The following is a 15,380-nucleotide window of genomic DNA, read 5'->3' as shown; positions in this document are numbered from 1 at the left end:
AACCTGCACAGGATCAATGCTTGGCTGTGTGTCCACATTTAGTGTGTGAACTGACCAGTGCTGGTAGTTGCAGTTGAAGACGCCGTTGAAGATCTCTCCCAGGGAGCTGACGTGGTGCAAGTTGTCCAGAATGACCACCAGGGGGCCGTCTGCTCCCTGGACGCCGCTGCACTGCTCGGCCAAACCAGACAGGTACTGACGCAACTCCTGCAGAGAGAGAGGGAGAGATTACAGTAATGTATTTGTATTTATAGTCTTGGAGCACCTGGGTTTCATACATTTATGTTGAGATGACTCAACGTCAATCCTTTAGACTTAATTGTCCTGTGTGTCTTTGGATTCATGTATTTTTAAAAGTATATTGTAGTAACTTATTACTAGCTTAGTGGAGTGAATTGGTTCAATGTGTAATTCAGGTTAGGGTTATCAGCAGAAAGTGCATACACTTTTATGTTTAGTTTCAATAAAGGATGCACAGATCCAATTCTTAACCCCCGATAATGAAATGGTTTATATATTGTATCGTTGTGACATCACATCGTACAGAAATCCTGACGGCTCGTTTATAAGCTCATTTTCTGAATACAGGCTACATGTATTTCTATAGTATAGATACTTTCTCAGTATTTATACAGCACTAAGACCTGGTTTATGATTAAAAAAAAAAAACACCCTTAATTTTGGGACCCTTTAAGATAAATCTTTTGTACATTTCGCCCTCTGCAGAGGAGTTTTAACAACCACTACAACCTTGTCAGATGCAAAGAGAACACAGCATGCGTCTACCTTGCTTGACTTGTGGTCCACGTTGAACGTGACGACAGCGTGCGGGGTCAGAGGTCGGCCCTCCAGCAGCAGCAGGTGTCTGGACAGCTGATTGGCCAGGTAGGTCTTCCCTGTCCCGCTGGGGCCCGACAGGATGACCCGTCTGTGCTCCTTCAGCAGGGAGACGTAGCGCTGCAGCATCGGCTTCGGGATCAGAGTGTCGAACACCAGCGAGTCAACGTTCTTGCTGCTCACACCTGGACGGGTGTCGGGATATTCATGTCAATGATCTGTGTTGGTCTAGTTAATTAGAGGAGTAAGACTAACACACTGTACACATGTGATGAGATTCATCACATCCTTCTTATACCTCGGAGGTGGATGTTGACGGTGTTGCTGTCTCCCACCAGGTAGCCGCAGGGCAGCAGCTCGGGCGTGTGGGCGGCCTTGGGGATGCTGGGCCGGTGGATTTCTCCAATGTTGTATCCCTCCACGCTGTCTGAGCTCAGGCCCAGCTGGCTCACTGGGTCCACATGGGTGATGTACTCCTGTAACACAAGGTGTGAGGACGTTTCTGTCACCTATAACTAACTATGTGGCCTTTTCTGATTCATAATGAATGCTGTGTTTACCTTGAAAAGGCGCCGGACGACTCCGTCCAGGACGTCCCACTTGGTTTTCCCGCTCACGCCGATGCAACCGATCAGAAATTGACGAGGCCGGCCCTCCTGCGACACGACACCATTGGGTTTAGATACCAATAAGCTTTAAGGTGCATTAACAATCTTAACCAACAAATAAAAATAACAGTTTAATGTGTATTTTTCAGGTCTCACCTCTCCCCAGTTGCTGTCATCGTCCAGGCTGACCACCATCTTCACATGTCGCCCCTCCTTCCTCATGCCTCCATCTCCGCCGGTGTCGTCCAGCAGCATGTCTGACAGGACGGCAGAGCAAAGTGAGACAAGGCTTCTACGTTTCCCATGCAAAATGCAAATAGATCATTTAAATCACTAAAGTAATTCCACGTCTGTACGTCCCAACTGATATCAGGTCTAATATGTCTAACATGTGGATCTACCAGGAACCGTGTGGGTCCTGTGTTCCGTCTTACCCAGACTGGTGGACTCGCTGGTGGTGAGGTTGAGGCTGTGCTGGGGGAGGCCCGGTCCCAGTCCCTGGGCCTGGCTGTGTGTGTGAGGGGGAGGAGAGCAGGAGATGGAGGCCTGGGAGCCCATCCTGCTGCCGTGGTTCTCCACCTTCAGACGGTCATTCTCCACCTTCAGTTTCTCGATCTCCATCTGCAGCCAGACACACGGATGACGTCACCAAAAAACAACAACTGGAAGATTCATTTTAAATCATTCTGAACATAAAGTAGGTCCCGCTTCCACTACTGTGCTCGTATCATAGACTGTATATAACAAGCGGTTATCAAGAGGTCACCCATTTTATTGGATAAAAACAGCTTTGCAAAGGACTGTCAATCAATATGATATTAAGTTTTATATTTTATAGTTACTGTTCATTTCTATTATATTAATTGTGTGTTACATGTGATGTTAATTTTTATGGTTTTTTTTAGTAAATAGTAACTTTTTTTTACTGATTTTTGCAGTGAAACCCAAATTCTAATTGGTTTGACCTTTAAGCAGCGAGGTCGTGGAATCAACAATGAATCACACAGAAGGACAGGTTTGTCGTGGCATGGCTGACCTGCATGCGGTTCATGGCCTCCCGGAGCTGGTCCAGCTGATGAGCGGAGCTCAGCGCCTCCAGGCGGATATCAGTCAGTTTCATCTCCTTCTCCCTGAGCTCGCTACGCAGCTGCATCACCATCTCCGCCTCGCTGTCCAAACACTCGGACAACCTGCACACGAAAGCAGGACAAGAAGGTTGAGTGGCATGAAGCCTTGTGGTGGAGATCGGTCCGACGGTGACGCCTACGTACAGCGAGTTGGAGTGGGTGTTCCTGAGCATGTGGCAGCTGGCTGTGCTGCCGTTGTGGGGCAGTTTGGGGGAAGAGGGCAGCGAAGAGTCCGTCATCTCCTCGATGTCGGAGTGAGAAGAGGCCGACTTGGGAGACTTCTTCTTGCTGAACGCTTGTTTGAAGGAGCTTCGCAGCTGCAGGTAGAAAACACAGACAGAGAGGGAGACTGTGAGTGGGGCGAGCAACACTAACCCCAAAAAAACACAGAACGGAGAGGGAGAGGAGGAGAGTGCCGGGAGAGTGGAGGGAAACGGCTGTGAAAAAGGGAATTACAGGGAGACACTTGAGCCTCAGCTCGAAATGCAAACGCTGAGTGTGAGGAGTGAGTCGCTACTTATGGCTCATTGTTTTTGTTTTTATTTTTCATACTGTTTGTGATTTTCACACTGATAGTTAGACATTCAAAATATAATTTGCACCGCAAATCTCTTTGTAGTTAATTTCATATTCTCCTAATCTTGCATGTTTCTCTTCACTTTTAACAAAAAGAAATCTATAAAAACAGAAAAACAAAAATGATGAGCCATATTCAAACTACCATGTCTGTTTCATTTCCTCTGTGTTTAAAGGAGACTATTCCAGTCAGTGATTCCCGACAAACCTTTCCAGAGAACTGGCTTTTTTGTGCTAAATACATGAGAAGTCATTTTTCTCTATTGAAGCCAGAGTCTCACATCTGCATGCTGTTGCCACACCGCACGCATACCCTGATTTCTGTGGAAGCCCTGAGAGTCAAGTGAGGAAAAAAAACATCTGGTGATCTATTTTCTAAGTCAGATCTTAATTGTTTTCCATTTTATGACAAACCTATTTGCCAGGATCATCTTTTATAAGTAACTTTTTTTTAATTATTATTATTTCCCCCCACCTGCACACTAAACATATTGTGTGTGTTTGCAAGTTTTGTAAGTTACCTTGAAGAACAGAATGAAAAATAAAGAAAAATAATGAATTTAGTCCTATTTAAAGTTGCATTTCACTGCCTCTTGTGGACAAAATGGATTTTACAATTACAAACACTTGACTTGCTCAAACCTTATTTATTTTCACCAGTTTTCACAGATGAACAAGTAACTTAAAAAATGATCCAGGCAAGATTTGTTTTCCTTCCTGGCAAAACTTTTTTCAACCTGTTTTTTCCCCCCACATGTTCTTGAAGATTTAGAAGATGGATCACCAGAATTTGCCTCTCAGGGCCGTCGTTTTGGGAGAAAGCTGCTCTGTTCATCTTCTGCAGTCATTTGTTGACTGAAGGATATTTAATATTGGTGTTAAACGGTGAGTCGTTGATTTCGGGGACGTTGTTATGACATCTTTGTGGCTGTACAGATAATATCTTAATATTATGTCACTGTGACATCAAAAAATGGATGCAGACCACACTGTATATAATATCTGTTTTATGACTATGATAAAGTATTTCTTTTAAGAGCTGGCTCAAGTGTCATAAGAGCAGTTTTTCAGGGAGAAGCAGTCTTGGGGAGGAGAGGACAGGCACTACGGTGGCAGCGGAGGACAGGAGGAAAAGGAAAGGTGTTAGTAACCTAGAAGAAGTGCAGGGGTTAGGCAGCGGTGCTTCTCTCATTTCACACCGCGCACCATTCTTACCTCGTAGACCTGCCACACGAAGCGAAGCAAAGGAAGACAGAGAGACAAAACAGCACATGTTCACATGGGTTTGTGTGTGTTAGTGTGTTTATGGAGGCTCACAGATTAGAACGAGACGCCCACGCAGGACGTACAGCTGATTGGGTTTGACCTCCAGGCAGCTGCAGGTTAAAGCTACATCACATCCATGAAACGGACTCTTTCATGATCCATTATAAGCCCTCAGACACACACACACCGCCCCTATACACTATCACATCCACTATATGAGCACCTGCATGGAGGAGCCTCCTGTGGGGTCTCATCTACACACACTTTGACAGCTGGTAGCTCCTCTACACACACACACACACACACACACACACACACACACACACACACACACACACACACACACACACACTCTCACACACACACAGGAGGGTCGTTTATTATCACTGTGACCTAAAGCAGGAAACTCTACACGAGCTCACGTCTTTTAACGGCTACCACAGAGCACCCCGCCACTCGTCCTAAAACTCAACATCGGGATCAGATACTGACAACCACAGGCAGCTAACACAACATGGTTTCAGTCTACGGGACGACAGGGAGAGGGGATAAAAAAGAAGAAGAAAAGATGCGTACTTCATCGTCTCTGATTTGTCCTCCGGTGCACAAAAATGTCTTTCAGAAAGGAAAAGTTCATAAGCATTTAAAATGTTTTACCGTATGATAACTAGTTTGCATCATCATCTATCATTTGCAGGACAAGCACAGTCCTACTACCATCAAAACACAACCGTCTAATTGTTTTACAAATCACTCAATCAATCATTACTCGGGGTTCAACAGGGCTGAGTCTACGGGAATCCTACATGTATTCACCTTTTCCCCAGTGAAAGATGCCTAAAAAAGGGAGAAACCCAAACATGTGACATCAACACACACATGAAAATGAGACAAAGAGACAAAGACAACGAACCACCAGGAGTCCCGGCTAGTCGCCTGCTAGTAACTCATCCTCACATCCTGAGGTCTTACCCAGTTCTTCTTGTTCTTCTTCTTGTTTTTAGCGTCCGTGTCCATGTTGGAGCCCACGCTGGAGTGGCTGGTGGCGCTGGCGACGCTGCTGACGCTGTCGGAGGAGTGCTGCCTCCGGATACGCAGGTCTGGCTGCTGATTCTGCTGCTGCGAGCTGCCGTTACTGCCGGCTGAGGAGAAACACAGCGTCAGGATGGTACGTGTTTGTCATATATTAAATATGACTTTCTTTAAAGATCTAATATTAGCTGGACAGTGTTTTATCATATATAGTTTTCCTTTGACAACAGAAAAACAGGCTCCACGTTGTTGGAGTGAAATTATTTTCCTCTTACAGTTTGAAGCTCACAACTACAACCATTTATTGACAATTGAAAATCCGTGACACATCGAAAGGTCTGTTTATCAATAAAATGTTCAAGTTGCTTTCGGGTTCGGACAGATTGTGGGATCCTTTTTATATGGTTGTCCTGTAATGGCCTTTCTCTTACATATAAGAGTGCAGAGGCCCTGAGAGTTAGTGGAAAAACAGTTTATATTCATTTATTTGCATTACTATGTTAACACAATGTGAAAATATATCATTACAATTCAAATATCCCTGCTTTGTGGAGTGTTTGTATTCACCTGTCCGTTCCCCTTTAGGCGTGAGTTCAGGTGTGTTGATGACCCCGTTGATGGCGGCCTGAGCAACGGCGTTCTGCTTCTTCAGCAGCTCGATGGTCTTCCTCAACTCGTTCAGCTCAGAGTCCTACAGAGGAAATGACGAGCAGAGCAAAGCAATAAGTCGACTGCACGACTTGTATGAGTGTACGTCAGCGTCTGATATAAAGCAAGAGGAGTTGTTTTTTTTACCTTCTGCTCTGCCGTCAAGGTGAGACTCTTCAGTCTGATGGTCATGTTGCCGAGACTCTGTTCAAACGCTGCCACCAGGTGAGCCTGCAGGGGAAACAGAGAGGTTGTGTTTGAACCAGGAAATCTGCCAATAAAATACGACAGGCAGCCAAAACCTCAAGTTCCATGAGTCAGAATATCCAATTAGAATAAAAAATAAAAAAATAGCAAAAAATAATCATCAATCAAATCGTCAAATCTAATCGTCTGTTCAGGAAAGAACTGTCTGCCCAAATTTCCCCTCTAACTATCTAAAAGATGGAGTAAAAATCCAACAAAAAACATTTGATTAGTCTTGGTTTGGAAAGAGATTTCTCATAAACCCTAAAGATGAATCCATTCACTGAGAGGAATCGACCCCCCCACCCTTCTGCTCACAGCATGTTGACGGGTGAGGGACGCCATTGAAAAGAAGTCCGCTGGAGGTTAATTCCCTGACAATGCAGCGATGGGCAGAGAGCTAACTGGACTGCTAATGAGCAGATGAATGTTGGGATGCGTCTCTACTGAGCTGCCATAACCAGCAAAAACCCCCGAGCTGAGAAAACGTACCCTAAAATGTGAGAGCTGTCAAGGCAAACTGCTTTCAACATCTGGGCTCAAACCCAAACGTGACATCATTCCAGGAAACCAAAATGAAAAACATAACCAGATCCAAAAAACATATAATAACACCCGATGATACATGTAGGTCAGCTTTGGGCAGGTTCCCACAAAACGACGTGGGCGCCAAACCATTACATCATCTTCACTGAAAACACTGCATTCATTCATGGACTCCGGTTGTCCTGGCGATGACTTGAAGTCATCACCGGGTAACAAAAAAAAAAAACTCTTCTCACTGCAGTGATTTAACTTGATTTTACTTCTGGCTGAAACAGATAAAGTTCTAACAAAGTGACCACGACATGGGAAGCTTCCTGACGGGGTGAGCAGGGTCGTCCTGCACTATATTGTATGAGGCTTTACAATGATAAGCGACCTGCAGACGCCTGCAGGAAGTGTGAGAGTTGACTGAGGTGTTGACTGATGTGTGATTCAAGTGGTGACTTTCTTTCTGCAGAGGATGTTCTTCGATCCTCGGCCTCGGGGGGCTCCGAGGCGTGTTCACGTAATTCATCATCTGTCTGCGGCGTGTAATCAAATATTTGAGCCGACAAAGCCCCTCCCTCACCACCTCATGACCCCCCCCTACTCAACACTCGCCTCGCCATCATGTATCTAGGCGTCATTAGCTGTAAATCTTCAGCCGGCATCTGGGACTGTCCATCAGCAGTGTGCTGAGACATGACCCCCTGCTGTAATCGAACACCGCCGCCTCCCCTTCCGTATCTCTAATCCACGGTTGGAAACCCGCGGCGTGCACCGACTCGGGCAGCAGATTACCGGCGGAGCGTGGCGAGACTTGTGCGATGCAGGAGGCAGGGTGGCAGAAAGGATCCTGTCTGGAGACGCTTTAAGAGATCTTCTGATACTTCTGCCAGATGTAAAATTACACCTTCTGGGAGCAAAGTGCACCATGGGAGCTATCGGTTCAGCATTTTTCACGAAATGTGAACATTTTTAGTCTGTCTTTGACAAAAACAATATGGATTTTAGTCTGCTTTGGATCATGGTTTATATTCTAAAATGATTACATTAAAGCTGGAATAATAACCTTTTAATTAAAAAAAACAGTATTTGAGTGATTTCTTTCTGTAATTCTCTCCAACAGTCCTGTGTTAGTGGATATTTAGCAAATGTTAGCAAACCCGATCCACTTAGATGATAATCACCATAAACATTACCTGGTTAGCATTCGCCACCTTTTGCCAAAATACATCATGAAAGCTGTCCCGCAGTCCACTCACTTTACTATCATATTGCACATACCACCATATATGTTTTGGCAATATGTATATTTTTGACTTATGGCACTTATTTGCTTTAATGTTGCACATTGCTGAAGAACTGCTAAGCATCCTCATTGTTCTAATAAATAAAGACCGGTTTCTCTCGTTCAAATATATAATTTAACTTATTAATTTAATAATTTAACTTATTAAAAAATCACTTCTGTAAAGCCCATGGTCTAGAAACTACCTGCATTGTTATTTTTAATTTGGCATGTCATAAATACTCCACAAAATGTGTTTTTTAATGAGCGTATTAGCAATTAAATGTGCGGCGCAATAAAGACTGGAGGGAAACAATACACACGTCCAAATAGGCTTGTTCAGGAGTGTGTGTGTGTGTGTGTGTGTGTGTGTGTGTGTGTGTTCGCGTGCTTGCTCTCTTACATTGGCACTCAGCTGTGTCGTCAGAGCGGAAACTTTCTCCTGGGAGGCGTCCAGCTCCCGACGCAGCTTGCGGATCTGAGGACGAAAAAAACACATTAAAAAAACACCGAAACAAACGCAAACATGCCTGCTCTAAGAAGCATGCAATGCCAAACACACACACACACACACACACACACACACACACACACACACACACACACACACACACACACACACACATGCAGACACATAAAGCAACACAAATGAGGGAGGCAACCAGATTGGAGCTGTGATATGTCCAGGAGATGAAACACAGTAGATGCATAGAAGGAGCACATACAGGTGTACACAGGTGGAACAAGAGCCTGTTACAGGGTCAGTCACAATACAGTTACATGGGTAACTAGATACAACTGTGAATACGCCTCCCATGTTCCAACAAGTCAAGCCGCATGCACGCGGAAAATTAAAGAGCTGAGGAAACACGGGATAGAAGTGCTGTGGGCGGTCTTACCTCCGACTGAGACTTCTCCTCATTCTGTAAAAACAAACATCACAAGGACAGAAAATCATTAGAGGACTGCTGACGTGTTTTAATGACAAAGCAGGTTGATGCTGCCGCAGGTCAGACCATACGCCGTGCACATGACTCCTGTTTGATTTATTAGCACCATGGAGACGAGCTGTATAAACTGTGTGTGTGTGTGTGAGGGGAGGGGGTTTGTCTGGTGTAATATGTCTGGAAAGCAGAGATATGCTCCTGAAGGCATTTCACTCATCTGTGAGTGTGTGAGAGCATCCCATTGTCTCCATAGGCTGCACACAGCACAATAGTAAGAGAAGGCAGGTAGCCAAATACACACAGAGTGAGAGCAGGCAAAACAAAGCGTTCACACAACACAGCCCGGCCCAGCTGCTGCTGTTCACCAAAACAGTGAAACACGCAACTCGCATTTACATGTAAACAAGCTGCACGGAGCATAATAATAAGTGTTTCTGTTCTCCAGACCGGGCTGAAGCTGGTTTTCACAGCGACGTCATAAGTGATACTCAGCTGACATTTAAAGACTCAACACTGTTTAATTTGTATCTGGAGTTTCACCACGCTAATGTGTACAGTTTTAAAGATTTCTCACTTTGGCGCCACCCGGTGGTTGTTTCAGAAACAACAGATATGATTGTTTACTACAAAAACGTGTCGTCAGAAGAACAATCTAAGGCTGCTATTATGTAGAATGTATAAATGTGATTATTATCACAGGTAAACACTGCAAACTCTGTCAGGACTGTTGCCAGTGTTAGCACCGTTAGCTGCAAGCAGCCAACTCAGCAGAGGCAAAGAAAATGCTCTGATTTCCATATTTAAGCACCTTTAAGACGATGCATTTAAACTGTTTTAAACTCACCAAAGAGGTTATGTTCTTATTTCTCAAAAAATATTTCAACAACCTTGGATGAATGTTACATTTCGTTGCATATAGATAGAGGATTTTATTTCATAGCATTTTCACCATGAGCTTCTGCATTTGCATTAACATCTTTTTATTCAGATGATTAAAATAACACATTTGGAGGATTGTGAAGTCTTGGTGGAGTTATGTACTTTTCTGTAATAACATTTTCTTTAACCCACAATCTTTCACAGTTTTGAAGGCTGGGAGGTCTGAACAGCCTTGTGTTGTGACAGAAGCAGCGAAGCAGAACAACAAATAATTAATGATCCCAACCTTTAAAACAGGTTTCAACAGCCATAATTTGTCTGTACAGGTATTGCAGTGTGTTAAGCACTTTCTGTGGCGTGAGTGGATGGTTTACAAAGTGGCATCTGTCCACACATGGTCTACACACCCAAACAGAGCCGTCGCACACACACACACACGAGCAGTTGATCCTAGATACATACAGAGCAGCCGGTCTTGTCTTGGAAACGCAGACAAAACACAAAGATATCTCACTCTCTCGTGCACAATCCTGGAACAGGACTCAACAAACCGAAGCGATCTCATGAACTATCGTGGCAGTTACACAAACACAGAAGTAAGGAACAAAAATGAAAGGACGAAAAAGGAATCGGAGAAAACTAAACTGCAGCAACACATTTTTCGGGATGTTATGGAATTTACAAAACATAACATTAAATGTGTTTTTCCTAGATTTGAAGCATTTAATGTCCCATGAATCCACAGCCTAAGTCAGGCATGTCAGATATACATAGACAGAGTCATTCAGAGTTTGACTTACTACTGTATCTAAGTCCAACAGAGCAACAAAAAGCAGAATGATGCACTCCTGCACGCTACAGTCCTCCTCCTCATCCCTACCGTTTGCTGCCAGGACGTGACGGTGCCCGTCAGGGATAAAGTCGCCATCATGTTTGCCTCCACTCTCTTCCCCCCCTCTGATTTCAAACCACCAGTGCCGAGCAGAGATACAATGTCTGAGAGTTCCTCTGCTACACCTGCCCAGGTGAGTAAACCCTCCTCCACGGGAGGGAGGAGGAGCTACGCTCTGTGGACTTGGCTCTGATTGGCTACTGTGTGAACACCTGGGCTGTCCCAAGTATCCCTGAGGGGTCCACAGCCAGACCTGTTTCAGTCAGATCTCTCATTGGATTAGAGGGTAAATGTGTAACCGTGTATTTACCAACTCAAATACTCAATATTTCATAATTCCATATGCGAAAGCAGAAACTGGTTGCTCTGGTTTCCACATGAATGGTGGAGCTATCTGAACTGATGATCTCTCTTTTGCAATAATAAAACGGAGCCAGGCTTTGTTTTTTATCTCTTGCAAAATTGAATAATAGCTGATATTGTTTTGAAAACATTTTTTACAGTGGAGAAGGAGACCAGGAACAAAGACATGCAGCAAAGATCGTGTTGTGGTTGCGTGATATTGCAACAGCTTGGCCAGTGGCCCGGTGCTTCCGCTCTTACATGCATACACTTCCTTTTCAAAATAAACTTCCAACGTAGGTTTGCTTGGTTTTTAAGGTTTACCAGACGCAACAAAACTTCTGGGTTATGTTTGGGAAAAGATTGCGGTTTGGAATAAGATAAGTTATTTTCTCGCGTCAAAATAGTAGATGGTCAAATAAATCAACGTTGACTTGAACAACGGTCTCCTGGGTGCAAGTCCTGTGTTTGACCACAATCGCCAGAATGTTTTCGTTATTAATACAATGCCAGGTCCTCTGACAGTCTAATAATAATGTGGGTGGTTTTACATTGGAGTTAGTTCACAGGTCAGTGCAACTCATACAGACGCTACAGGGAAACTACAGAAGGGTGCTGTCCCGGTACTCGTCAAACATATCATCCGTAACATTTGGTTATGACTGAGGCATTGTTACAGTGTAAAAATACATGAACTTTTGATATTCTGTGTACTCACTGTGGAATAGATGGAAGAAGTGCTGGAGACCAGAGACAGGGACGAGCCATGAACTGAAGAGAGGAAAAAAAAACAAGGAAAAATGATTTGGGGATTAGAAAGTACATCAGTGCACACAACCAGAGCACCGTGATTATCCACAGACCCCCCACACAAACCACCCACTCCGCTCCCAGACCCTGCCCACCCAACACTGTTCCTCCCAGCATTCCCAGTTCCTTTCCCGCCTCCTCCTTAAGATAATGACTGCAGCTCTGCAGGCATGAAGATAAAAATCCTACACGGTTACAGTCGGACTGTGGCGCAACTAATGACAGCCTGAGCTGCTTTTTTTTTGTTTTTTTTCTCTGCTAATGACTCAGCCACTAATCACACATCAGAGGGCCCGGGCACACAACGCCAGCACTGTTTCCTGCCTGGGAGCAGATCACAAAGGATCAGCCGTGTGATGTCATCAACCGCACAGAGAGGCTGGGCTCATCCTGTCAGATTCATTCATTCATTAACGTCACAGAGGGAACATCGGTGTACGGAAGACTCACTTTTAATAAGGTCTAGACAGCAAAGGTGCTGGGAGCCACATGAAAAGGAGGAGATTCCTCTTTCAGGCAAACATGCCAACACTCCCTAGTTCCAGCTTGTACAATGTGTAGATGGCTGCTTTTTTCTGTCAAGTTTTTTTGATTGTTTGGTGGACTAAAACGACATTTCAAGACATTTTATGGACAAAATACTAAAGAAATAATCTCCAGATTGTGACATGTTGCTGTTTTTTGTTAGCATCGAGGATATACCTTCTTTAATATCCGTTTTCAATAACAAAAAATGCAAAAATTAGGGTATTTTTAGCAAGGGGGAAAAAAAGTATAACAAAAAAAGTGCAGATTTCATTTCATCCATGGCTGGAAAGAGAGTCTCATAATAAGTGGTGGTAATTACTAATGTAGACACCATTAATCTAGTTTTTTAGCACCTATGTTAAAGAGATAAGTATATAAACGGTCTTTTTTAGGGGGAAATATGGTTTCTACTGACATAAGGAGGAGGTGAGCATGTCTAAAGGTGAGTGGGAGGGTCAGGGTGGAGGGATGAAGTGACAGTGTTGCTCTCACACAGGACAGGTGTGACAAAGTGTTGGGTGGATGATGTGACTTTTGTCCCATCAATCCAACAACGGACGAGTAACTCTACACCCCGGCGACATGCGCGTGTACACACCAGCAGCATGCAGACCTACACACTGTGATCCGACACAAAGAGAGAGAAAGTCGTGTTGGAAGTTTCCTGTATGTCATCACATCTCTCTCTCTCACGCCTCTCACAGTTATCCCTGTAATTATCTCCTCTTCTGAAAGGGAAGACAGACTCACGGAGCTGGGAAAAAAAGACATACGCTACTGGGCACAGGGGGGGGCGGGGGGGGGGGGGGCAATAATAATAAGTTTGTGTGTGTGTTATAAGGCATGTACATATTAGGTGTGTGCTTCCTGTGCATTTGTATAATAGCTTCACAAAACCAGGAGAAGCTCAGATAACTAAAATGATTTAATTCACTGTTTTGTCTCTGCAGTCCACATCCAAAAACCTTCCTCTACTTTCACCAAAACACAGTGCAGCTACTGAGTTTCTATAGATTGTGTAACGTGGCCTTACACAGAAAAAACTGCTACTGCTTAACTCCAAAGTTAACAGAGGGGGTGAGTTAGTGATCATCTAGAAACATGGTTTAATTTGAATTGTTTTGTTTGTGGTATTGCTCTGTATTTCTGTGGAGTAACCTCTGTATGCACCCAGATTGATTTTAACACAGTCTATACTCAGATAAAAACATGCTTCCAAGGTGAAGAAGAACTCTCCCACAGCTGATTTCCCCCAAAGCACATTTAAAAATCCAGTTTTACAGCTTCCCTGGATTTGCTCACCCTCTCTTTGTCCGTCTGTTTCTCTATATTTATGGATCTCCTCCTTTCCATCTGCATCTTTGGATCTCTTCACACTCTTAATTTGTGATGTGATGACTTTACATCTTACTTTACAGAATACCTTTTGACCAGCTTGATCATATTTGTTCACTACTACTATTTAACATTATTTCAGTGTTTGTGGCTGGATTTTTTCCATTTTCAACACAATACTACGCCTAAGTCCTGGTTAGTTCCTCCGAATCAAAGAGCTGTGTTTTCTATAGCTCTGAGGATTGAGCAGACTCCAGCGGAGTAACCTCGCCTGCTGGTGGGAAAAGCACAGCTGGGTACTTTTCCCAATAAACAAGCTTATGAAAAAACAAAGCTGCACCAAAGCTGATTATGGATTTCTAAGGGGATGGAGGGCTTTTCTTCCAGGAGCGGTTGTAATCCGTCCTAATGTTCTCTAAACAAATGGAATAATAATTCTTTTGGCACGGGGATATGGAATAAGAAAAGGGGAGCTTCAGAGTCATAGAGGGATGGGGGCCTTGCAGGATTACTGTAATTACAGATCAACATAACCAGGACCCTCACAGTCAACAGATATTCAACACACATCCATCTCATGTCCTGTCTTACCTTCCTCGAAGCCGTCCCTGAAGGAGCCCGATCGGCTCATGGTGCGAGTTTTCTCATCAAGCGACATGCAAGAGTTTCTCAGCCGGTTGTCGCCGCAAGGGTCAAAGGAGACGTCCTGATTGGTCAGGCTGTTGTTGCGCAGGCCGGTGAGGTTGATCTGAGCTGCCGAGGTCGGACTGGATGCTGTGAGGATAAAATAAGTCAATGGAGGATATAAAGGATTTGTTTGGCAGTATTGATATATCTTTTGGATCTATTGTTTAGTCTGTAAAATGTCAGAACTCTGGAAAGAAATGGCCTCCAAATTGCTGGTTTTGTTCGACCGTGATTCCAAAAACAACAGATGTTCAGTTTAGAATGGTATGAAATCCACACTCTGCACATTTAAGAGGTTGAATTCAGGGAATGTTTCACCGGATCCACTGATAATATTCAGTAAAACGAAACAAAACGGAAGCTTGATTTAAGCTTGATGGCTACGCAGTTTGATTTTGATGACTTTGTCTCAACCAGCAGAGAACAAATCTCCCGTGTGATTGAGGGAAATACGTGAGGAGGGTTGGGTTTTGGCTGCCGTGCGGCGTACCGAGCTGCCCGAAGTTGAAGCGGGTGCCGGAGGGCGAGGTGAGGCTGGAGCTGGGGGAGAACGGGGAGTTGCTGGCTGATTCCTGCAGCCCACTGGTGGAGTGGGAGCGCAGCCAATCACGGGCCTCCTCCTGGCTTCGCAGCTGTGGCGACGGTCCATACCTTCAGGAAGTCAAATAAAAGATTAAAGAGGAAGTGAGGACACAGAACATAACAGGGGCAACGTGGATTTTGTTCCTTTTTTGCTGGCTTTTTACAATTTACTGAGGTGGATTTTTTTTCTCTTAAGCAGCCAGATTAGTAGCCGGGATCTAA

At 44.3% G+C, this 15,380-nt stretch overlaps 1 protein-coding gene across 9 annotated transcripts in view; it reads right to left on the bottom strand.

Annotated features, from left to right (window-relative positions):
* The window catches only part of nav2a (neuron navigator 2a), a 204,699-nt gene that overhangs the window by 4,279 nt on the left and 185,040 nt on the right, over nt 1-15,380 (bottom strand). For 5 of the 9 annotated variants that reach the window (XM_084001805.1, XM_084001807.1, XM_084001802.1 and 2 more), the window contains 15 exons: nt 15,067-15,227; nt 14,481-14,663; nt 11,935-11,987; nt 9,056-9,079; nt 8,560-8,634; nt 6,242-6,325; nt 6,014-6,137; nt 5,387-5,556; nt 2,482-2,889; nt 1,880-2,066; nt 1,602-1,702; nt 1,398-1,493; nt 1,136-1,313; nt 787-1,022; nt 56-207 (listed from right to left, as the gene is read on the bottom strand). In XM_084001805.1, coding sequence (XP_083857931.1) covers nt 56-207; nt 787-1,022; nt 1,136-1,313; nt 1,398-1,493; nt 1,602-1,702; nt 1,880-2,066; nt 2,482-2,889; nt 5,387-5,556; nt 6,014-6,137; nt 6,242-6,325; nt 8,560-8,634; nt 9,056-9,079; nt 11,935-11,987; nt 14,481-14,663; nt 15,067-15,227 — 2,232 coding nt within the window. The remainder of the gene's footprint in view (nt 1-55; nt 208-786; nt 1,023-1,135; nt 1,314-1,397; nt 1,494-1,601; nt 1,703-1,879; nt 2,067-2,481; nt 2,890-5,386; nt 5,557-6,013; nt 6,138-6,241; nt 6,326-8,559; nt 8,635-9,055; nt 9,080-11,934; nt 11,988-14,480; nt 14,664-15,066; nt 15,228-15,380) is intronic. The other 4 variants (XM_084001809.1, XM_084001810.1, XM_084001804.1 and 1 more) reach the window with 1 other exon arrangement.

This window comes from Eutrigla gurnardus (genome assembly GCF_963514095.1).
Source record: "Eutrigla gurnardus genome assembly, chromosome: 1".
Classification (NCBI taxonomy): Eukaryota; Metazoa; Chordata; class Actinopteri; order Perciformes; family Triglidae; genus Eutrigla; species Eutrigla gurnardus.
This window is presented reverse-complemented; position numbering and strand designations above follow the sequence as displayed.